This window comes from Capsicum annuum, chromosome 3 (genome assembly GCF_002878395.1).
Source record: "Capsicum annuum cultivar UCD-10X-F1 chromosome 3, UCD10Xv1.1, whole genome shotgun sequence".
Lineage (NCBI taxonomy): Eukaryota > Viridiplantae > Streptophyta > Magnoliopsida > Solanales > Solanaceae > Capsicum > Capsicum annuum.
The window spans coordinates 59,329,311-59,354,329 of NC_061113.1; the positions used below are offsets into that span (position 1 = coordinate 59,329,311).

At 33.0% G+C, this 25,019-nt stretch overlaps 1 protein-coding gene across 1 annotated transcript; it reads right to left on the reverse strand.

Moving 5' to 3' along the window:
• Nucleotides 1–20,848: 20,848 nt before the first annotated feature.
• On the reverse strand, nt 20,849–21,595 carry LOC124896658. Its single transcript, XM_047408302.1, has 2 exons — nt 21,529–21,595; nt 20,849–21,408 (listed from the first exon to the last, which is right to left on the reverse strand). The coding sequence occupies exons 1-2, from the start codon at nt 21,593–21,595 to the stop codon at nt 20,849–20,851; spliced, it is 627 nt and encodes a 208-aa protein (XP_047264258.1).
• Nucleotides 21,596–25,019: the final 3,424 nt, after the last annotated feature.

Consider the following 25,019-nt stretch of genomic DNA (forward strand, 5'->3'; position numbering starts at 1 on the left):
TTTTTTCTTTTTTTTTTCCTTTCTCTTTTTTTTTTTACTTATTTTTTTTTTCTATTTTAAATTTTTATTTCTTTTTTTCGCTTTTATTTTTATACTTCTTTTTCTCTTTTCCCCCTCCCCCCTCCCCCCTTTTCATTTCTTTTTTTAGATGCTTTATTTTAAAATTTAATCACAGTTATGGAGAGAAAAAATATTAATGATGCTTTATTTTGAAATTTTAAAGATATTTGTATTTGTATTTTTATTAGTTTATAGATCATGTAAAATATATGTATTTTTTATACACATATGGTTATGTTGATATATTTTTTTAGAAGGTAACATATATTTTTTTTTTGTATTTTTTAATGTTCATGATATGTATTATGTATATTTTTTTGGTTTAGTTATATGTAAATGTATATAGTTATAGTTATTATTGTTTAAGATGTGCATTTCTATTTATTATTTTATATAAGTCGCATTTGTATTTCACGAATACATATGAAGATATATATTTTAGTTATGTTCGTTAATGTTTTATATGAATTTGATATATATTTCGTAAATACATATCAGAGTCATATTTGTATTTGTATTTTGTATACATATGGATCAGACATATATTTTGTAAATACATATGCAGAGCTATATGTATTTTTTGTAATGTAATATGTATTATGTAAAAGAAAACATATGCATACTATGCATCTCGTATTTTTTTTTTTAAAATACATGTAATATAGATTTATGTCATTATTTTGTTCTATGGGTACCGCGTGATCATATATTCATGGTAAGAGTACTTTCAAGGTTTGAACCACGTATAGGATGTCACACAGTTAATGATATTGAAGAACGTATTAAGGCGATGTTATTAAAAGAGCAGTACGAGAATTTTTTGTCATAAGAATATTTGTGGTGTCTACATGAAGAAGAAATATGTAGTTCAAGCGTAATTAGACAGATGTATTATGTCACAAATGTATTATAAATTTTTTGGGGGCATGTGCATGTATTTATATTTTATATATACAAATGCATATTCATATGTATTTTTGTAAGGTGTTGAATTTGTTTTTGAACTATTCTATGTCATTTTAGAGGGTAACATATGTACTTCTTTTTATTTTTTACTGTTTAAAATATGTATCATGTATTTTTTGATTACTTATATGTATATGTATATAGTTGTATTTTTTGTTATAGAGATTTTGTGTCCTATATATTTATATTTACATACGAGTCAGATATATATTTTTGTAAATAAAAAAGGCTCAAAAATATCCCTGAACTATCCGAAATAGCTCAAAAATGCCCTTCGTTAGATTTTTGGCTCAAAAACACCCCTCCGTTAAATATTTGGCTCAAAAATACTCCTCCCTCTAACGGAATTCGGAAAAGGATCAAAAATACCCCTGAACTATCTGAAATGGGTCAAAAATACCCCTCTATTAAATATTTGGCTCAAAAATACTCCTCCCTTAACAAAATTAAATTATTTCGATTATTTCATTAATTAATATAAAGTTCATCATTTAATTTATATTTCGTTAATTTCTTTAAGTGAAAATTTATATTTAATTTCTTTAAAGATTAAAAATATGTAAAGTGAAAATACCTTTTTAGAATAAATGTATGTTTATTTTCCAAATCAAATTCAACCAATTTATATTATAATTCAAATACTTTTTTTCATTATCTTATTTTTAAAATTAAAAAAATACTTTTATGTAAATCAATTAAAGTATTAAGGTTAAAAAGTTAAAGTTAGAGTTTAATTCAATCAAAATAATTTAATTTCGTTAAGGGGAGGAGTATTTTTGAGCCAAATATTTAACAAAGAGGTATTTTTGACCCATTTCAGATAGTTCAAGGGTATTTTTGATCCTTTTTTCGAATTCCGTTAGAGAGAGGGATGTTTTTGAGCCAAATATTTAACGGAGAGGTATTTTTGAGCTAAAAATCTAACGAGGGGCATGTTTGAGCTATTTCAGATAGTTCAAGGGTATTTTTGAGCCTTTTTCATTTTGTAAATACATATGCAGATATATATGTATGTTTTGTACTGTAAATATACGTACAGATTTGTATGTCTATTTATTTTGTACATATTTTTAAATATGTATATGTGATATAGATAGTCGTCTTTTAAAAATAAAAGATAGAGATAGAAAAGTAAAAAAAGAAAAAAAAATTAAAAAAAAAGAAAGAAAGAGAAATAGAAGTGTAAAAATAAAAATGAAAAAAATAAAAAAATAAAAATAGAAACAAAGAAGAAAAAAAATGAAAAAAAAGAAAATAAAAAATTATGAAAAAGGGAAAAAAAATTAGAAAACGAAAAAGAAGAGAATTAGAAAAGAGAAAATAAAATGGAATGAAAAAAATGAAAAAGAAAAAGAAATCAAAATAAAAAAATAAAACAATAAAAAAAATGAAAAGAAACTAACAAGATTTTTTTTTAAAGATCATGAAGATAATGATCTTCAGATTTGAGTTTGATTTCGAAAAGATATCCACTAATTTAAATAAGATTAATTTATGAAAAAAAAATCTACTGCTTTAAATAAGAGCAATTTATGAATAAGGAATTTACTGCTTTAAATACATGACATAGTTATTCTTATTTAACTCAACTGATTTGAGTAAAAGAAGGACAGTAAATCTTATTGTATATGTATTTTAGTAGCAACACTTTTATAAAATACAAAATGCAAGTTGCTATTTCAAGTAATTATGAAACAGTTGCTACGAAACTCCTAATTAGGAGCTTAAGTTTGCTATTTATGAAATTTTTTCAATAATTTATATTTAAAAATTAGCAACTCCTCAGCAAAATCCAACAAAGTTAAACTTAAAAGAATATTAGAATTAATACAATATCAAGAGAAATATACACAAATAATAAGAGGGGAAGAGGTGGGGTTTAGATAACTTAGGCCCAGACCTCTTAAATGTCCAATTTTGGACTAAGAATTCTTGAGTTTTGGCCCACTCCCAGCCGATCCACCATTATCTTCTGAGAATTTTTCACAAACTTATAGTTATAATTAGAATTTTTATAGCAATTGTTTCATAACTATGAAAAATAGCAAGTTGTATTTTGTATTTTATAAAAGTATTTATACTAAAATACATATACAACAATATTTATCGTCCTTCTTTTACTTAAATCAATTAAGTTAAATAAGGAAGCAATAAATTCTTTTTTTATAAATTACTGCAGTAGATTATTTTTTCATAAATTACTCTTATTTCAATTAGTAGATTGCTTTTCTAAATCAAACTTAAATCTGAAAAATTATTATCTTTATAATCTTCAAAGATTGAAAATAAGCACTATTACTATTTTTTCCTCTCTTTCACTCTCTTGTATCACTAACTTTTTTTTGTTGTTAGCTTTTTTCATCTTTTTTTTATCGTTTTACTTTTTTATTTTAATTTTCTTTCTTTCCACTTTATTGTCTCTCTTTTATTTCTCTTCTTTTTTTCTCTTTTACGTTTTTCTTTATTTTTTCTTTTTACCTTTCTCATATTTTTTTCTTTTTCTATTTTCATTTTCTTCTTCTTTTTTCTTTTTTCTCTTTTTTCTTTTTCTTTTTTTACTTTTATTTTTACACTTCTATTTGTCTTTCTTTTTTTCCCCCTTTTCACTTCTTTTTTCAGTTTTTTTTTTTTATTTTTTTTTTTTTTGTTTTTTTAATTCTTCTATCTCAATTGTAAAACCCCGCAAAATCCTAGACATTTTAGTCCTTTAAAGCATGCCTAAAAGAGGTCCCAAACTTATACAATTTCAGGTAAGTGTTAGGACTTAGTCATTTCTAAAGCCCTCAAACTTTGAGAAATTTATTTACGACCTTTCCGACCTCAGAAAGTTAGTTTTTAAGTTGATTCATGATCGAGGAAGTCAATAGTACATCTCAGGTGAGTTTTAAAATTTTCGGACAAGCGTAAGGGCGTGTTTGAAACTCCAAAAGACAAGCTCAGGGCGATTAGCCCGCGACGCCTACCCAGTCCGGTGTTGGGGGGAGCCCGCGATGCAGACTGCGGTGCCCTACCCAGAGCGGTGCTCCAGAGCTCACAGCGCCTTGGCCGGTCGTGTCCGAATAATTTTTGCAATTTTGTTCCACTTTTTAAGGGCAAATGAGTCATTTTCCCTTCACCTAATAGGTCCATAACACGGGATTAAAGTCCCAAATAGCATAATTTCTCATCCTTTTTACAAAATTCACTAAAAGACAAGCCCTAGTTTCATCAAGCTCAAGAATCAAGTCTCAAGAACTCACCACAATCTCCAAGAAATTAACATTCAAGGTATGTTAGGTGTTCATCCGTGAGTTTCCTTCCACCATTGGAGTTCAAAAACCTCTTTAAAAACTACAAGTTGATTGGTTTCATGAATTTCATGTTGAAATTGATTATATTCATGATTTTGGTGTTATTTGAGTTTTAATCCATGATTTATTACAAGTTGTATGTGAAGTAATTAACATGTGCGTAGGGTTATGTGGATTTATGTTAGAAGCCCTTGAAATTGTTAGTTCGGATTGTGATCATGATGCTTGCATGTTGGTTATTCTTATGAGCATAAGCATGCTTCTCAAGTGTTTGACAAAATGTCTAAGTGGAAGCATTATTAATAAGCTACTATTGTTGTGCTATTATAACCATGCCATGTTTTATTTTTAATGTATCGAGTCCTGGGGGTATCCAATACCCGAAATCTAGCTGTTTACCTAGAATTACAATAACTTCAAAATAGTCTCAATGATGTCACGTACAGTAGTATTCAATCAGTTACAAAACTCAGTGTATTTAGTCAGTTAACAGAACTCAGTGAACTCAGTCCAGTTCAGTCAGTTAGAGCGATCAGTAATAGTTCAGTCAAGCCTAGTACAGTCTAAAAATTAATTTAGTATTTATTCAGTTAGGAGTAAGAATTAGCACCGAGCGAACCCAGGGATGGAGGCATTCCTGTCAGTGAAGAGTTTGACCCTTAGTAGCAATCCCCGTGCTACAGAATTACGTAGCCAGCGTAGGTTGAGATATCTTCCTGCCAGATAAGGATTGATACATCTCGTACGATTTTTCCTGCCAGTGAGGGTTGACAAAATGTCTTCCTGCCAGATAGAATTAACTCACAACCATTGTTAGTATCCCTTGGCAAGGTGCTAACATCCTTCCAACTGGGTTCACAGGTTCGACCCCAACTCAGTTTATAATCCGGGTATGTCGATTAAATAAACACAACCACAGTTATAATTTTAGTTTCAGACTCGGTATAAAACCTCAGATCAGTTTTCAGGATCAGGACTGTCAGATATAATTACCCAGCTCAGCATAGAACTCAGTTAGTTCTACAGAATCAGGACTGTTAGAACAATCACCTAGTTATCAGTACTCAGCATTCAGTTCAACATAATCTCAGTTATAGTATATATGTATATAGATGTATGTACAGTAATGCATCATTAATATTTTCAGCAGCCCATTTATACATATACTCTCATCCAGTTATATTCATATTATTCAGTCAGTTATTATTCATGCATATGAACCCTTGCATACCAGCCTACCTCACTTAGCATACCAGTACATTCAAAGTACTGACGCATACTCTTTCTTTTGCGCTATGATGTCTCATATCATAGGTGCATACGCACGAGCTCCTGACTATACCTAACAGCTTGAATAATCAGAGGCAGATATAGTGGTGATTCTTCATAGTTCGAGGACAAAGTTATCATTTTAGTATACTTCAGTAGTCGGAGTTAGTTGGAGACTTGTCCATCAACTCCATCTTCAGATAGTTAGAGGCTTTTGGACTAGATTGTTTTTGATAGATGTTCAGTTTTCAGTATTTATTTATCAGTATTTGATTTAGTGATGAACCTTATGGCAAATTCATCCTAGTTTCCATATTACTACAGTATTATTATTCAGTGTTCATAGTAGGTACCGGTCATGGGTTAGCTTGTGGTCCTTCGGGATCGTAAGCACCGTATGGCATTCGGGGTCTAAAATCAGGGTGTTACAAACTTGGTATCAGAGCCTAAGGTTCAACAGAATCCTAGGGAGTTTGAAAGTAGCGTCTAGTAGAGTCCTGTGCATGGGTGTGTAGCACGCCATACTTTTGGACAAGAGGCTATAAGGCATTTTAGGAATAAGTTCCCTTCTTTTAGTATTCATATCGTACGAGTAAGCATGAGCTCAAATTAAACTCTCTGTCTAATCCAATGTTTCCTTTTATTTACAGAATATGCCTCCAAAGAGGACTAACGGAAGAAGAATAGAAAACCAGTCAGCACCTTCGTCCGTCCAGCCAGATCCCTTGGATGAGCATGTTTCTCATGCAGAATTCAGAGAAGTTTTCACCACTCTAGATCATTTTGTGGTAGCCCAGAATAAACATCCAACTGCAGTCCAGGCCAACCCAGTAGCCAATACTGCTGCAGCTAGAATTCGGGACTTCACCTGAATGAATCCTCTATTATTTACCAGGTTTAAGGTAGATGAGGACCCACAGGAATTCCTTGATCAGGTGCAGAAATTCACAGATATTATGGGGGTGACTGCTAGTGATAGTGTTAAGTTGGCCGCATATCAGTTGCAGGATGTGGTTCACTTATGGTTTAAGCAGCAAAAGGCGCATAAAGGCGTTGATGTAGGGCTCGTAGAATGGAAGGAGTTTGATACTACTTTTCTTGATAGGTTCTTCCCACTAGAGTTGAGGAAAGTTAAGGTTTTGGAGTTTATTAATCTGAAACAAGGAAACATGATAGTGAATGAGTATTTTCTCAAGTTTACTCAGTTAGCCAGATATGCCCCTTATGTGATAATAGACAGTAGATCTAAGATGATTAAGTTGGTTTGGAGTGTATTTTGATGCAGAGAGGTAAGGTCATAGCCTATGCCTCCAGACAGCTTAAGCCCTATGAAAAAAATTACCCTACTCATGATCTTAAATTAGCAACTCTAGTGTTTGCCTTAAAGATTTGGAGGCACTATTTGTATGGAGCGTATATTGATGTGTTCACAGACCATAAAAGCCTGCAGTATGTATTTTCTCAGAAAGACCTGAACCTGCGTCAGAGAAGGTGGATAGAGTTGTTAAAAGACTATGACATGAATGTTCTGTATCATCCAGGCAAGGGCAATATAGTGGTTGATGCTCTCAGTAGGATGTCTATGGGTAGTGTTACTCACATGGCAGATGGTAAGAGGAAGTTAGTTCAGGAAATTCATCAGCTTGCCTGACTAGGTGTCCACTTAGTCGATTCAGTAGAGGGTAGCGTATGGGTGCAGAATAGTTTGGACTCATCTCTAGTTTCTGAGGTAAAAGAAAAGTAGGACAGAGATCCCAGTTTAGTTAAGCTGAAAGAGTTAGTCAGAAACCAGAAGGTAGAGGTTTTCTCCCAAGGGGGAGATGGCGTGTTGCATTGTCAGGGTAGACTTTATGTGCCATGTGTAGATGGTGTGAGGCAGAGAATTCTTGCAGAGGCGTATGGAGTGCATTACTCGATTCACCCAAGGGACACTAAGATATACCGTAATTTGTGGGAGGTCTATTGGTGGAGTGGAATGAAGAGAGACATTACAGAATTCGTAGCTAAGTGCTCAATGTGTCAGCTGGTTAAGATTGAGTATCAGAAGCCTAGTGGGGCTATGCAGTAGTTTAGTACCACTTAGAAGTGGGGGGAGGTGAATGTGGATTTTGTGATAGGTTTGCCTCACACTCGTCGTCAGCATGACTCGATTTGGGTCATTGTGGATAAGATGACCAAGTCAGCTTATTTCTCACCAGTTCATACCTCTTATTCAGCTGAGGATTATGCTAAGCTCTATGTTTGAGAGTTGGTCATATTGCATGGAGTTTCGTTGACCATCATTTCATATAGAGGTACACAATTCACCTCTCATTTCTAAAAAACCTTCCAAAAGGGTTTTGGTACCCAAGTTCACCTCAGTACAACTTTTTACTCTCAGACAGATGGTCAAGTAGAAAGGACCATTCAGACTTTAGAAGATATGCTAAGAACCTGTGCCATTGAATTTAAGGGTAGTTGGGATGACCACTTGCCCTTGATTGAGTTCGCACATAATAACAGTTATCATTACAGCATTCAGATAGCTCCGTTTGAGGCGCTTTATGAGAGGATATCTAGATCTCCCATTGGTTGGTTCGAAGTAAGTGAAGCCATAGTAGTAGGGGCTGACTTGGTATTTTATACCTTAGAAAAAGTTCAGTTGGTCAGGGAAAGGCTTAAGACAGCTCAGAGACGACAAAAATCATATGCAGATGTGCGAAGAAAGGATCTCGAATTTGAGGTTGGTGATTATGTGTATTTTAAAATCTCTCCTATGAAGAGAGTGAAGAGGTTTGGTAAGAAGGGGAAACTCAGTCCCCGATATGTCGGTCCTTACCAAATTCTCATCCGTTTCAGAAAGGTAGCTTACGATCTTGAGTTGCCTTTAGACTTAGCTTTAGTACATTCAGTGTTTTATGTCTCCTTGCTAAAGAAGTGCATAGGTGACCCAACAGTGGTAGTCCCTATAGAGGGTATAGATGTTCAGAACAGTCTCTCTTATGAGGAAGTTCCAGTCAAAATTCTTTATTTTCAGGTTTGTAGACTGAGGAACAAAGAGGTTCCTCTAGTCAAAGTTCTTTTATGGAATCAGTCCGTTGAGGGATCTACTTGGGAAGCAGAAGCAGATATGCGAACGAAGTATCCTCACCCCTTCTTCGCAAACTCAGACTCAGTTTAAGGCAGTTTTCCTTGAATTTACTCAGTTTCACGCTCAACTTTTCCTTTATAACTTTGTATCGGTTTAGTTGCATAACATTCTCATATCATTCATACCTTCATAAAATAGCTCAGTCATGCGTCACGTCTTCAGAACTCAGTCATGCTTCAGTTATGCATGCTCAGTATGATAACTCAGTATATCAGTAGTTTCAGTATGTAATCATGCTTCAGTTGTGCATATTCAGTTTATAAATTCAGTCTATCAGTATTCTCAGCTTAGTCAGTCTCATTCGAGGATGATTGTTCTCAAGGGGAAGATATTATAAGACCCCGTAGAATCCTAGACGTTTGAGTCCTTTAAAGCATGCCCAAAAAAGGTCCCAAACTTATACAATTTCAGCTGTGTTAGGACTTAGTTATTTCTAAAGCCCTCAAACTTTGAGGAATTTATTTATGACCTTCCCGACCTCAAAAAGTTAGTTTTCAAGTTGATTCATGATCGGGGAAGTCAATAGTACATCTCAGGTGAGTTTCAGAATTTTTGGACAAGCGTAAGGACATGTTTGAAACTCCAAAATAGGGGCTCAAGGCGATTATCCCGTGACACCTTGCCCAGTCCAGTGCTGGGGGGAGCCCGCAATGCAGACCACGACGCCTACCTAGAGCGGCGCTCCAGAGCCCGCGGTGCCCTGGCCAGTTCGGTTCAGGTAATTTCCGCAGTTTTGTTTTGCATTTTAAGGGCTAATAGGTCATTTTTCCTTCACCTAATATGTCCATAGCATTAAAGCCCTAAATAGCATAATTTCTCATCTTTTTCACAAAATTCTCTAAAATAACAAGTCCTAGTTTCATCAAGCTCAAGAATCAAGTCTCAAGAACTCACCACAATCTCCACGAAATTAACAATCAAGGTATGTTAGGTGTTCATCCGTGGATTTCCTTCCACCCTTGGAGTTCAAAAACCTCTTTAAAAACTACAAGTTGATTGGTTTTATAAATTTTATGTTGAATTTGATTGTATTCATGATTTTGATGTTATTTAAGTTTTAATCTGTTATTTATTACAAGTTTCATATGACGTAATTAACATATGTGTAGGGTTATATGGATTTATGTTAAAAGCCCTTGAAATTGTGAGTTGGGATTGTGGTCATGATACCTATATGTTGGTTATTCTTATGAGCATAAAGCATGCCTCTCAAGTGTTTGACAAAATATCTAAGTGGAAGCATTATTAATAAGCTACTATTGTTGTGCTATTATAACCATGCCATGTTTTACTTTCAATGCTATCGAGTCTTGAGAGTATTTAATATCCAAAATCTATCTGTTTACCTAGAATTACAGTAGCTTCAAAATAGTCTCAATGATGTCACATATAGTAGTATTCAGACAGTTACAGAACTCAGTCCAGTTCAGTCAGTTAGCGCGATCAGTAACAGTTCAGTCAAACCTAGTACAATCTAGAAAGTAATTCGTATTTATTCAGTTGGGAGTAGGAATCAGCATCGAGGGAACCCAGGGATGGGGGCATTCCTGTCAATGAAGGGTTTGACCTTTAGTAGCAATCCCTGTGTTATGAAACTACGTAGCCAGCGTAGGTTGAGATATCTTCCTGCCAGATAAGGGTTGATATATCTCGTACAAGTTTTTCTGCCAGTGAGGGTTGACGAAATTTCTTCCTGCCAGGTAGGGTTAACTCACAGCTATTGTTAGTATCCCTTGGCAAGGTGCTAAAACCCTTCCAACTGGGGTTACAGGTTGGACCCCAACTCAGTTTATAATTGCGGTAGGTTGGTTAGATAAACACTTCCATAGTTACAGTTATAGTTTCAGACTTAGTATAAAATCTCAAATCAGTTTTCAGGATCAGGACTGTCAGATACAATCACCCAGCTAAGTATAGAACTCAGTTAGTTCTACAGAATCAGGATTGTCAGAACAGTCACCCAGTTACCAGTAACCCAGTTATCAATAATTAGTATTCAGTTCAGCATAATCTCAGTTATAGTATATATGTATATAGATGTATGTACAGTAATGCATCATCAGTATTTTCAGCAGTCCATTTATACATATACTTTCATTCAGTTGTATTCATATTATTCAGTCAGTTATTGTTCATGCATATGAACCCTTGCATATCAGCCTGCTTCACTTAGCATACAAGTATATTCAAAGTACTAACGCATACTCTTTCTTTTGCGCTATGATGTTTCATATCATAGGTTCAGACGCATGGGCTCCTGACCGTACTTAGCAACTCGGATAATCAGAGGTAGATATAGTAGTGAGTCCTCATAGTTCAAGGACAAAGTTATCATTTCAGTATTTCAGTATATTTCAGTAGTTGGAGTTAGTTGAGGACTTGTCCCATCAACTCCATCTTTAGACAGTTAGAGGCTTTTGGATTAGATTGTTTCAAACAAATGTTCAATTTTCAGTATTTATTTATCAGTTTTGATTTAATTATGAACCTTATGGCAACTTCAGCCTAATTTCCGTATTATTACAGTATTATTATTCAGTGTTCACAGCAGGTACCAGTCATGGGTTAGCTTGTGGTCCTTCGGGATCGTAAGCACCGTATGGCGTCCGGGGTCTAGACTCGGGGCGTTACATCTATCTTTTATTTTTAAAAGATAAATATTGATATCACATATACATATTCAAAAAAATATACAAAATAAATTGATATACAGATCTGCATATGTATTTACAGTAAAAAAAATATGTATATATCTGCATATGTATTTACAAAAATACATATCGAACTCATATGTATATATAAACATATAGGGCTAAAAAATCTATACCAAAAAGGACAACTACATACATATACATATAGGTAATAAAAAAATAGATGATACATCTTTTAAACAGTAAAAAATAGAAATAAGTATATATGTTACCCTATAAAACGACATAGAACAATTCAAAGACAAATTCAACACCGTACAAAAATACATATGAATATGCATTTATATATAAAAAAGGACAATTAAATACATATACATATAGGTAATCAAAATATACATGATACATATCTTAAATAGTAAAAAATACAAATAAGTTCATATGTTACCATCTAAAATGACATAGAACAGTTCAAAGACAAATCCAACACCATACAAAGTACATATAGCTCTGTATATGTATTTACAGAATACATACCTGATTCATATGTATATTATCATACAAAAAATACAAATATGACTCTGATATATATTTACGAAATACATTATCAGATTCATATTAAACATTAACGAACATAACTCTATTATATATCTTCATATGTATTTGCAAAATACAAATGTGACTCATATAAAACAATAAATACAAATGCATGTCTTAAACAGTAACAACAATAACTATATACATATACATATAACTAAATCAAAAAATGCATAATCAATATCATGAACATTAAAAAATACTACTATATATATGTTACCCTCTAAAACATATATCAACATAACTATATGTGTATAAAAATGCATATACTGCACATGACCTATAAGCTAATAAAAATACAAATATAAATACTTCTTTAAACTAAACTAAGAACATGACACGTGGAGTTCAAAAACTTCAGATACAGAGAATAATATTTCAACGATATTTCATATACAAATACATGTTGGATCCACATGTATTTTACCACACAAAATATATAAATATGACTTTGAAATTGAGATTTCAAATACAAATACATGTTGGACCCACATGTATATTACCATACAAAAAATACTAATATGACTCTGAAATTAAGTAGCTAGCCTTTACACAGCAAGAATCAACAATGGCAGGTGAGAAAGTGAAATTGTTTTGATATTGGGCAAGCCTTTTTGCTCTGAGGGTTCATTTGACACTGAAACTGAAAGGAATTGAATATGACTACCAAAAAGAACATCTCCCAAACAAAAGTCCTTTGTTGTTGCAGTTTAATCCAATTCATAAAAAAATCCCAGTTTTGATTCATAATGGAAAACCAATTGCAGAATCACCAGTCATACTTGAATACATTGAAGAGACATAGAAGCACAATCCCATCCTCCTTGAAGATCCTTATGAACGAGCCAAGGCGCACTTTTGAGTAAAATTTGTTGATGACAAGGTAATAACCAATTGATGGTGTAATTTTTGAGAAGAGAGAGATATACACCTTAATTGATGGAGCACAATATTTATTAACATTTTCAGGAAAAAAGATGCAAAAATTTAGAAAAAAAAAGGTAGAAGATACGGCTATATTGCGGGCGGGATTGGGGGGTGGGGTGAAATAATAGAATAAAAATAGAAAAATGTAAAGTAGTGAAAGTAAAACAAACACTTGTCAAGTTAATGAGCAAAATAATGTTACTCTTGCAATAAACTGTAATTTTATAAAAATATTATTATTTATTATAATTATAGTTTTAAGTACGATACTTGTTGCATCGTTTCCTCATATTTTCTTCCTTTTCTTGCTTTGAGGAATAAGGTTGACTCGAAAAGATGTGAATAATCATGTCGGCCTCAGGCTTGCGAGAGACAAAAAGAAAATAAAAAAAAAAATTAGCAACTGATAACAAAAATGTCACTTTGAACAGAGAACTCAAGATAGGCACATACTATATTTAAAAACTATGAATTGACTCATAGCATGATATAAACACCTAACAAAGATCAAACATTAGATAACAATGATAAAACATACGAAGTAACTTGTTAAATTTTCTTAGCTCACACACGACTAGATTCAGATGGATGTTCCCATTTCTGATGAACTAGCAAATCTGGTGGTAAAGGGGACAATTACCCATGATAGAAAAGTTTTTTTATCTACTTAAATTGTTTAAACTTGAAACTAATTCGACTTTTTCAACACTTTCAATTATTCAAACACTTAGAAATAAGATGGGCATGACGAGGACATTGATGTCCCCATGTAGTAGTTGAGAGAATAATAATAATTGTATCCTCAATCACTTGGTTACTGGACAACAAGGAATCATATTTCAAATGATTCGCAACCAAATGCTTAAACGCTTAATTTATTTGAAAATTTACATCTAAGAAACTTAAAGATGTCAGTAAGTGTTACTAGCCGTTTCAAATGATCAAAACGTATCAGCTAACAGATTTACATTCAGAAAGTAGTTCTAAGTCAAATTCAAGACTATTAGATCAGAGTATATGCATAAAGGGAGAAACAAACCGTTTAGCCAAGAAATTTGGACGTGAATTCTACTCTATAGCATGAAATCAAAAACAGCAAGAGTCACTAAACATGAGCCAATGAAAGTTCTGGGCAGTGGTCGTTGAAAACAAACAACCATAAAGTTCTTTATGACATTAAACTTTCAACCTTTTTATGAATGAACAATTGCAATGAAAAATTTAAACATAACTAAAGTATGCAAAATTACAAGAAACTAGTCACGAAAGAGGTACCGGCAATAGACTTTAAATTTTCAAGGAGAAACTTAAAGAGGCTATGAGTAATTCGTTCAAAGGATATTTATTTGTGTTTTTAAAAAAAAACATATCAGGTAACTGATCAATAAAATGACATAATCCACCCCAAAATTACTATAAAATCAGCCTTGAAAATCTGGAGCGCAACAACTATACAAAGTATGTTTCAAAACACATTCCAAACTTAAAATGTGACAAAAAATAGTCCAAACGTTTCAGCCAACATGTTGTAGACCAAAGAATCAGTTAAAGGTCCAAAGTATATGAAAATATGATGACATTCCTTTGAAGAAGTTCAAATAATGCATCAAAGCTAGAACTCGAATCAGAACGAACAATGCCTAAACAGATAGAGTCCAAGATATTCTATTATAACCTCTTTTAAACAATGATGACCTTATAATAATCATGTTGAATGTGTTCCAAGTAAGACGGGCCGGGGATGAAAATACATCCATGAGATGAAAATTATTCCGTCCAGTAGAATGTTTAAAATAGAGAAGAATTGGACAAATTATGCTACCCATTTCCAACAACCAACTTGGAGACTACAACATGAATTATCCCACTAAACAGTTGTCTAAAAGCCTGAAACAAGACAGGACTAAGGTAAAGCAATGAACTAAACAACCAAAGCAAAAAATACTCGCTTAACATAACAACCACCATTTTTATTACACGAAAATCCTATAGCATTCTAGGCCTTCTACAATAAATAATTCCAACATCACTACGGCACTAATAAAAATTTACACGCATATTAAAGAAATAACTATGATGAAAAAAAATTAAAAGAGGGAAAGTGTTTATATTTTTTGGGGCAGCAAATTAAAATTTTGAGCCTCTTCGAAATCCTTCACAACCACCAAAAAAAACTAAAACTAAATTTCTTAGCCAATCTTAAGCTGCAAGGATTTAACCTAGATATTTTTTTAAAGAAACTCCTATCCTTTGGGGGTTTTCACTTTTGATATCCACCCTTAACCTTCAAAACCCATTTACAGAACAAGGATTGGGGTCAATTTTCTGATTTTGAGCGATGCAGGCGAGAAAAAATCAGGGGCATTTTGAGAATTTATGAAATGTTGAGGTAAGGGGTAAGTGAAATATTTTATTTCAAAAGAATTTAATTAGTAAGAAGTTTATGTGTAGTGTTTTGGAAGTTTTTTTTTAGTTGGAGAGAAAGAAAGCAAAAAAAAACATAAAAAAAATTACACAAATCTCATATTTAAGAAATTATATTATCTAATAATCCTTATTTTTAAAAGTTTACATAAAATCTTATTTTTTAACTTTATTATTGATACATATCAAGAAAACGCATATCCTATATTTACTCCATCATTAAATTATTTAAGATTTTCTTTCCTAAAATTTCTCCCTAATTATCAACATCTTCCTTCTTAATTTTTTCTCTTCCATTAATGCTTAAATCATCTTCCTTCCTGATTTTTTCTCCTTCATTAATGCATGCAATTTTTTTCTCCTCTCCTAAAATCTCTCCCTTTTTAAAAAAAAATCTATTGATACATATATAAATTTATTTAGTTATTCATACATATTTATCTGTTTTAATGGTGATTCATATGAATGATAAATATGATATCAGTATATGAATATTATGGTAATTTATACGATAGATACATTTTGTATGATTTTAACGAGTGATACATGTGATATTAATGGGTGATACATATAGTATTATGGTGATTCATATGATAGATACAATTACAGGGTGATTCATATAATATTAATGGGGGATATATATGGTATTATGGTGATTCATATGGTAGATACAATTATTTATTTTAATTATTAGGTGATTCATATGATATTAATAGGTGATATATATGGTATTATGATGATTCATATGATAGATATAATTATTTATTTCAATTATTGGGTGATTCATATGGGATTAATGAAAGATAATGGTCTGGTCAGTATAGGAAATAAAAATAATAATATTTTTTTAAAAAAAGATTAAAAGCAGAATTGAAACATAATTAAAATTAAATCTAAAAAAAGCAGACTAAAATTAAAGATGAAACTAAAGACAAAAAAGGACCAAAAAAACATATCTTTCATAATTAAAGATGAAAAGAGAAACATAATTAAAACACCTAAATTAAATCTAAAAAAAAAAGAAAAATTAAATATCTTTCCTTAAATAAAAGAATATAATGAATAAAAGAGAATCTATTATTTTCTTAAATAAATATTTATTAATTTTAAATGTATCACTTTTTTATATGTATCACCATATAACATATGTACCATCATATTAAAAAATAGGAATAAAATATAATTAACAAAATAATCGAGATTTTGTGCAATATCACTTAAAAATTATGTAAGTTACCAAAAAAGAAAATCTTTGGTAAATTTCTAATTTGCCCTTTGTTCCACCGCCAAACTTTTCTATATATATTGATATAGCCTCAAAAGGTGGGTTAACCAATGAGAAGCATAGAAAACAAAGCAGCTTTCTCTTCATTCAACTTCTTTCATCCTCCCCCGTCATTTTCCTCTTCATGTCTAAGCTTTTGGCTTGCGTTCGTTTAATCAAATTTTTAGTTTAATTTGTTGGTATATATATTAATAATTTTGTTGATTCTATATCTTTTAGTGAATTAGAAAATAATTATTTAATTCAGAAGTTTTTTATATTGATCAAAGAAGTGCTTGTTTAATCTTAAAAAAATATTTTACACTGTTAAAATAGTTTCTTAGGATACTGCCTAGCATAACTCAAATATAATTAATATATTATTTAAAATAATATCGTTATAATATTTATTTAATATTTAATATTATTATATACTATTATGTTATTGTGCTGCTAATATTATTATTATATTATAATTTTATTAATAATTAAATAATATTGTTATTATTATTTTTTCATTATTTTCTAACAAGGGATAAGGTGGTGATGTGGATTTCGACCGAATTACTATGAATTTTGATGGATTTCCGTCGTATTGAGTTGTTGTCATTGATGGGGTTAAGTTATTGTTGAAGCTATTGTTGTTTGATAATGGTGAATTTGATGTGTGTTGTATGTTGGTGAAGGAGAAGAGGAGTTATAATGTAAGGCTGAATTGGATCTTTGGTGGGCTGGGCTGGGCACGAGTCAAATTTGATTAAGAATGGATAGTTCTAGGAAGAAGAAAGGATTAGGATAATTTAAGAAATAGCCAAAGTGTTAAAGGATTTAGTCAAATCCATCCAGGATTTAACTCAACTAAGTTTAAATATAGTCAAATATTTTACAATTATAGTCAAACTAAATTACAAATGTGGCCTTATTTAATAATCAACTAAAATTTAAAATAAAATTATGACAGGTTGATGCCTAATTTAACTATGAGCCTTTTTTTTTTTTTTTAAATCTAAATGCACCCTTTTATTGAAACTTCAAAATCAGGATACAACTTTGTAGGAATCAGGGGCGGAGTTAGCCTTCTGTTCGGGGGTTCAGTCGAACCTTCTTCAACGGAAAAATATATTATTTATACAAGATTAAAATTATTTTTATGTGGTTATAGTAGGTGTTGAATCCCCTTCGACTAAGTTTTCTTTGAATACGGAACCCCCTTCATTGAAATCTTGGCTCCACCTCTAGTAGGAATCATTTCTTCACTAAATTGAGAGTTTGACATGCCATGCTCTATTAACTTTGTATTCACAAGTGTGAATTAATGAGATAAGTAACTTGACTTTTTCTTTCATGGCGGTTTAAACTCAATCTCTGTTGCCTTCATTGGTTTGATTCTGAAAGATACGATCCCCATTCTGTCTAGTTGTAGAATTCCTCTTACCGATCTTGGTATACTTTGAAAGATTGCGTATATCTTACTTTGTTTGTGCACATGGCTGATGGATGCAAGTTTGTCTGCCACTTTGTTTGCTTTCCTATAGCAGTGTTGCACTCTTATTCTCCTTCTTTTGACATCTTTCTTAATTGTTTCTACTTCTGCATTCATGTTCCATGGTCTTTTTGTCTCTCCCGTTATACAGTTTATCAGTAATTTAGAATCAACCTCTGCTATAATCTTTAGGAGACCTTCCACATCTACTAAGTCCATTCCATATTGAAGTGCCTTGCTTTCTACTTTCCCGAGGGATGTGGAGAATGCATTTAGAACCTTACCTTCACTGTCTCTGATGACGCCCTCTACTTCACATTTTCCCCCACGACAACTTTCACCCGTGTTAATTTTATGAAATTACTATGGTGGCTTATACCAAATCACAATTTTTGTTGTTTTATGCACCATAGGCTTATCAATGAGATTGTGTAAAAGCTCCCACGAGGCGGGTAATTTGACCTTTCCAAACTTTTGTTTAGTGAGGTCGATTATGTCTTGCAAAATTTCCTTCTCTGATCTGATTTTTGATGGTTTCTCGGTCCCATATTTGGCTGCGCATCTTGATCTCCATAGTTCCTACATAATCAAGCTTGGAACATTCTTCACCATAAATGATGAGATTGTATTCTATGTCTTGTGTCCCCGCCATTGAATAAACATTTGTCTGAGATGAACTCCCCTGACTTGGATCCCAAATAGGCCCGCAAATTTATTCCAAATTTCATTTGTAGAATTACCCGAGCAAAAAGATGTTTATTAGATTCCAATTCCAATATCGGTGGTGTGCAGCAATGACATTTTACCTCCATATTTTGCCCAAACTTTGCAATCTTAGCATTCCTCAGTAACCTGTCACACATTGCTCTCCATGTCACGAAAGCTTTCTTGAATGGTAGTGATATTTGCCAAACCTTTGCTTTTACTGTCGATACCTCTTTTTGCTTCCTCAGTTATTCTTATGCTGAAGATACTGAGAAGGCTCCAGTGCTAATAGCTGTCCAAATTGCTCTATCTTTAACCCCCTGTGTCAGGTACAATTGGTGTCGATTCTTTATTTCCACTGCTTCTGCATTTAGTTCCACCTCCACAGGATTCTGCCACACTCCATCATTATTCATATCTTTCAACAATACATCTTTTATCACAATATATTCATCTATCATGTCAGCTAGTGCTCCTTGTTTTGTCCAATTGTCATAACAAAAGGAAATATTACCTTCCCCGGGTAAACATAATATTTTCTTCTCTAATTTCTCTCTAATTTTGCACAAAGTTTTTCAAAAATGGGGCTGGCCCAATTTTTATTTTACGGCAACCGAATGCAAGTCTGGGAAATACTTTGCCTTCATATAGTCTCCCCAAAGTGAGTTTCCTGTGCGCAAATTCCACCATGCTTTTGCATTGAATACCTTACAAACATCTCTCAGGTTTCAAAATTGTGCTCCCCTTTCTTTGTACGAAAAACATAACAAGTTCCATGCCACCCAATGATATCTTTCTTGACCATCTGATGTACTCCAAAAGAAGGTTTTCAAGATTCTATCTAGGTGTGTGAATATCCCTTTACGAGGGTTAATAGTCACCAAGAGATGTGTGGGAATAGACTGTAATATATGTCAAAATAAAATCGTTTCTCCTCCCTGTGAAAGAAATTTGTTTCGCCAGCCTTTGGTCCTTCTCGTAACCTTATTGATGATGTCTAAGTAGTATGTCAATCTTTGATGTCTTATTATTAACGGGCAACCCAAATACTTTACTGGAAAGGATTTATATTGCATATTTGTGTTTCTCGCTACTTTATGTTTAACCCAAACTGGAGTTCCTGAGGCGACCATGAAGCAACTTTTGTTTTTATTTATCTTCTGCCCTGAGGTAGCTTCGTATATGGCCAAGGTCTTCATGATTCATTTCACACTCCATTTTTCACTACTTATGAAAATTATTATATCGTCTGCAGACTGTAAAGGCCAAGTGGTTGATCTGTGATCCAGTGGCAGACATAAAGTAGCCTTTGTATCCCCTTTGATCTTGTAAGTTCTTCAACCTTATGGAGAGCAACTCTGCACTGAGTACAAATAAAGATTGGGAAATTAGATCTCCCTGTTGCAATCCATACTCCGATTTAAAGAAATCGTGTCTATGACCATTAACAATCAAAGAGTACCAATTATTTGAAATGTGTCTGCGAATTAAGTCTATCTATATTTCTGAGAAACTCAGTCTTCTCATCACTTTATAGAGATATGGCCAAGCTACTTTATCGTATGCCTTGGCAATATCCAATTTCATTACTACATTATCTCCTTTCTTGGGCTTGCAGATGTCTTTAATGATATCTTGAGCAATCATGATGTTTTCTGACATCATTCTTCCCTTAATGAACCCGGATTGACTGACCGAGATGATCTTAGGGAGAATTTTGGCTAGCCTAGAGTTTAAGATTTTTGACATTATCTTAATGGATACATTACATAGGCTTATTGACCTACGATCTGTCAAGTATTGGGGAAATTCCACCTTTGGAAACATTACAAGGCATGTATGTGTGAAAATTGTTGGAACATTAGCCCCCTTAAAGAATGCTTTGACGACTTCAAACACCTCTTGAGCTATCACATCCCAATATACTTGATAAAATCGTGCATTTAGTCCATCCGGACCTGGTACACTTTCTGGATTAATACCAAAAACACTCTCTTTGAGCTCTTCTAGCATTGGCACCTCTGTAGGAGCATGTTATTCTTTTCTTCTGTAACCTTTGGACTAATGCAGTCTTAAACTGTATGGTCACCTGATGCCTCCCTGTGCCCAAAGATTTTTTTGGAAATATTGAACTGTTTCCTCTGTAATTTTGTCATTGCCTTCTCTCCATAACCTGTCTTCATCTTGTATTTTTTGAATATTGAGTTTTTTTCTTCTTCCCTTTATCATGCTATGAAAATATGCTATGTTTTTGTCCCCTTCTTTCAGCCAGTTTGCTTTGGCTTTTTGTCGAAGCACTGAGTCCTGTAGTTTGAGGAACTGAATATGTTTTGCTTTTTCCTCATTCACCTCTGCTCTTATATCAGGAATGTCATCTCTTGCCTGAATGTTTTTCAAGTTTGCGATTTCCTGCTCTAGTCTCCTTGGTTCTTTATATATATCGCCAAATACTTGTCTTGACCACTCACTCAATTTTGTACAAATATTCATTTTCTTCTGATGTAGTCTCCACATAGCGTTACCATTTACTTCCTCCTCCCGTGCATTTTTGACAACAACTTTAAAATCCTTGTGTTCAACCCACAAATCGAAAAACTTAAAGTATCTCGAACCCACATTTACATTCTTCTTCACAGTGATAAATACTGGTACATGGTACGAGCATGTTCTTGGTAAATATTGTACCAACGTATCTCCTATTATATCTGTCTATTCTTCATTGATCAACAACCTATCTAGCCTTTTCCATATTGTTTTGGGAAAACCTCTATTATCACTCCAAGTATATTTGTTTCCATAAAAGCCCGCATCTTTCATTCCACAATCTTCCATATAGGTTTGAAAATCAAAACTTCTTTTGATCCTATAGGTCTACCTACAATTTTTTTATCCTCTTCTAATATGAAATTAAAGTCTCTAAAAACCCCCCAAGGGCCTTGAATTATATTTGTCCATCTCCTTAGGTCCTCCCAAAGCAGTCTTCGTAGACCTATAGAATATTTTGAATATACTATGGTGAGGTGTATTGGAGTTGGACAAGCTTGAGTGAGAACTTTGCAAATAACTTGTTGCTCAGTGTCTTCTAGAATCTGTAGATTTTGATCATCCGTCCAAAACAACCATATCTTATTGTTGCAGTTGCAAAAGCAGTGTTGAATGCCCAACTTCATTTTATATCTTTGAATTTTTATTGCTCTAACCATTGGTTCTTGAATAGCCAAAAGTGGGATGTTGAATTGACTTTGTAAAGATTTTAGTTTTACCGATGCATTTTGTGAGTTCATCCCCCTAATATTACATGAAAGTGTGTTAAATATTGGACACATTAAGTGAGGATTTTTCTGTGATTATTGTGCTCTTTCTTGTACCTTTAGGCGATATCCCTTTCTGGACGCCCCCAGAATTTGCAGTTCCTCTTGGTGAGAGGTTATTGTACTGTGCCACCTTAGCTTGTACTTCGGTTAATTCAGTCTCGTTATTCAAAAATCAAGATTTTTTTGGTCTTCACAAGTTCTCATCATCTGATTTGACTACTTCATATTCCTCAATGGTAAAATCCATATTTTTATCCTATGTTTTTTACACTATTTTAGAGTTTCAACCATGATCAGTGAGTTTTCGATTAACTTTGAGATATGGCAGGACAGGGCTCTATGATGGTGAGGTCTCTAGAGTAATCTCCTGCACCTCTATACACATTGAAGTGTTCAATATTTTCTCGCACTTGTCACCTCATATTTTAACATTGCTAAGCTGCAGAGTTGGAAACACTGCACTCCCTTCCCCATCCAACGACTCACTCATTGCTGCCAGGTTCTGAATCGGTATTTTAGATTCAAACTTCTTCCTTTTTCCTTTTGGGGTTTTCTTGAGTAGTTTGTCAAGGACATTCACTAACCCTTCTTCAATACTTAAAAGTTGCTCCTCTAAGTGTTCAGGGACCTCCACGTTGCCTTTCTTCACTCTCTTCCTTTTTTTCAGCATTTTGATTTTTGTCTTATCCTTTGTCTTTTTTTTTCTTGTTTTTCCGTTTACTTCAGTCCTCACTGGAATTTTATTTACAACATGTTGAACTATCTCCGTCCCGTCGTCTACTTGATTCGTCTTTGGATTGAGTGTTATCTCCATTAGAGTGTCTTTGCCCTTCAATTCTTGCTCTATTCCAGCATTTTACTGATTGTGGCGAATTTGAAGGTGCTTCAATGTTGTTCCTACCTTTATTGTTGCTCCCTACAACTCTCTTTTTCTTTTTACTCTTAGAGTTGTTCACTTCAGTCCATCCTTTTGCATCTGCCCCTGGTTCTTTTTCCACTCTAACTAGCTTTACACCACCAGAGTATTCAGGATTATCCTTTTTTGCTTGTTGCAATTTGTAAATTTCATCAGAATGTCCTTGCATCTTACAATAGAAGCAAAAATTAAGGACGTTTCATATTCAATCAATTGCTTGAAAGTGTCAAGCTCCCCTGTAGAATTAATCAGCGCTACTTCTACTTCGTTTATTCTAGGCCTAGTTAGTTCAATCTCTACACGCGCCTTGGCTGTAGTTGGCCTAGTTCGAGCCATTTTCGCCTTATCTAATACAATTAATGGTCCTAGTGGTTCCAATATTCTTTCCATCGTCGTCTAATCATGATAGTGCCATGGAAAGTCGGGCAGTATCACCCATACTGAGACTAACGTTGACTCCATATCTACCTTAAAATTTTTTGTCCATCTTTGTACCCTTATGAGCATTCCACAGATTATCATAGATCTTCGACTATAGAATCTCTTGAAGTAATCTTCATCCAAAAAATCATGAAACACATGCTTTCAATCATATGCCTCAATTTTGATTGTGCCTCTCAACGGAAAAATTCATTTGAATTCCTCTCTTAATCGATAAATTTGAGGACGTGTGCAGGAAAAGTTTTCTGCCACCACCATCTTACACTTTTCTGCAAGCAGCGCATCCTCCTCCTTTGAAAAAGTTACTCTTGCCCTTCCATCAACTAGTTCATAGGGCTTGTGTTCCAATTGAATTATTTTCTTTCCTCCTCCTCGTGCTGCCATAAAATTGAGTTGGGGCTGAACCCCATTGAAATTTAAAAGTAAAGTGAAAGGGGGTTGTTGCTGTAATGGATTGTCGGTGGCTGATTGCCCGTTCAAGTTGCCATTGGTGTCTTTTGTGTATTTGTTCACAGGTTTAATTTGTTAGTTGGTAGCTGCAAGGGGTAATCTATGAGCCTCTTGATTTAATGTAATCTAAATATTTACTTTTCTAAAAATAATTTATTTCAAGATGAAAGTTGATTTAAATCAAATTATACTTAATTAAATCAATTCTTAAAAGGCGAACTCCGATCAAAAGTCAATTACGATAAAAATATATTTAAATAACTAAATTATACGGTCTCTATCATTAAAATATGGAAATCCATAATCATTGTTTAAAATGACAAAATTAATTCAAAAATCATTTAAAAAATTCTTAATTTAGATAAAATAAATATCTTAATTTTATTTAAAATCGGGGAAGCTCTAGACTAAACTATTATGGAGGGTAAAAAATAGATGTCAGCAGTCATCTTTCGAAATCTGATAGCTTCCTGATCTTATGTTAGAAAAAAAATACACAATAGAGATAACTTCTTTTTTATACTTATTGTTATGTCTCCATAGAATAAACTAGGTGTTCGAGAAAATAGAGAGAATTCGATTGATTTTTGTTTTTACTCGAGTGAGCATATATCTTCTTATGTTCAATTAGTTAAGTCAATATTCCAGGTAAGCTAAAATTTCTTTTTAATTTAATTTTATTTTATTTTTGCAATTGAGGCATAGTGTAATTTCAAAAAGTTGGTGATTTTTAAATTTCAAAAATCAATTTGGAGTAGGGATCAAAATAATATATTCTTAGTTTCTATTTAGGTGAAGACACAAATTTCATCTAGCCTTAACTTCAATGTTGAATTTTGTTGGTTAGAGTAAAAGGCTGATAAAATTTTTCACTTATAAGGTTGAAGTTATTTTTCAATTTCAAGATGATTTCACAATATTTCACATATTATTTGTGCTGGTTTTGATAGGTGTACCCATTAAAGTCATATTCAAATAGAACAAAAAATTATTTGTGCGACATTAGTATATGTTGCTACAAGATTTCCAGAAGCACAAGACATTCCATTCTCATTAGCTGATCAACAGATTATAGTGGTTTAAATTTTTAATGTGAGTTGTGTTTAAATTTATGGAAGTGGTTACTCCCTTATTA

Excerpts from the sequence above, each read along its gene's own strand:
- LOC124896658 (XM_047408302.1), bottom strand. The coding sequence starts at position 21,595 with ATGGAAGATTGTGGAATGAAAGATGCGGGCTTTTATGGAAACAAATAT. Across the intron at positions 21,409-21,528 it reads TACTTGGAGTGATAATAGAG|TATTTATCACTGTGAAGAAG; the intron begins GTTTTCCCAAAA and ends ACCATGTACCAG.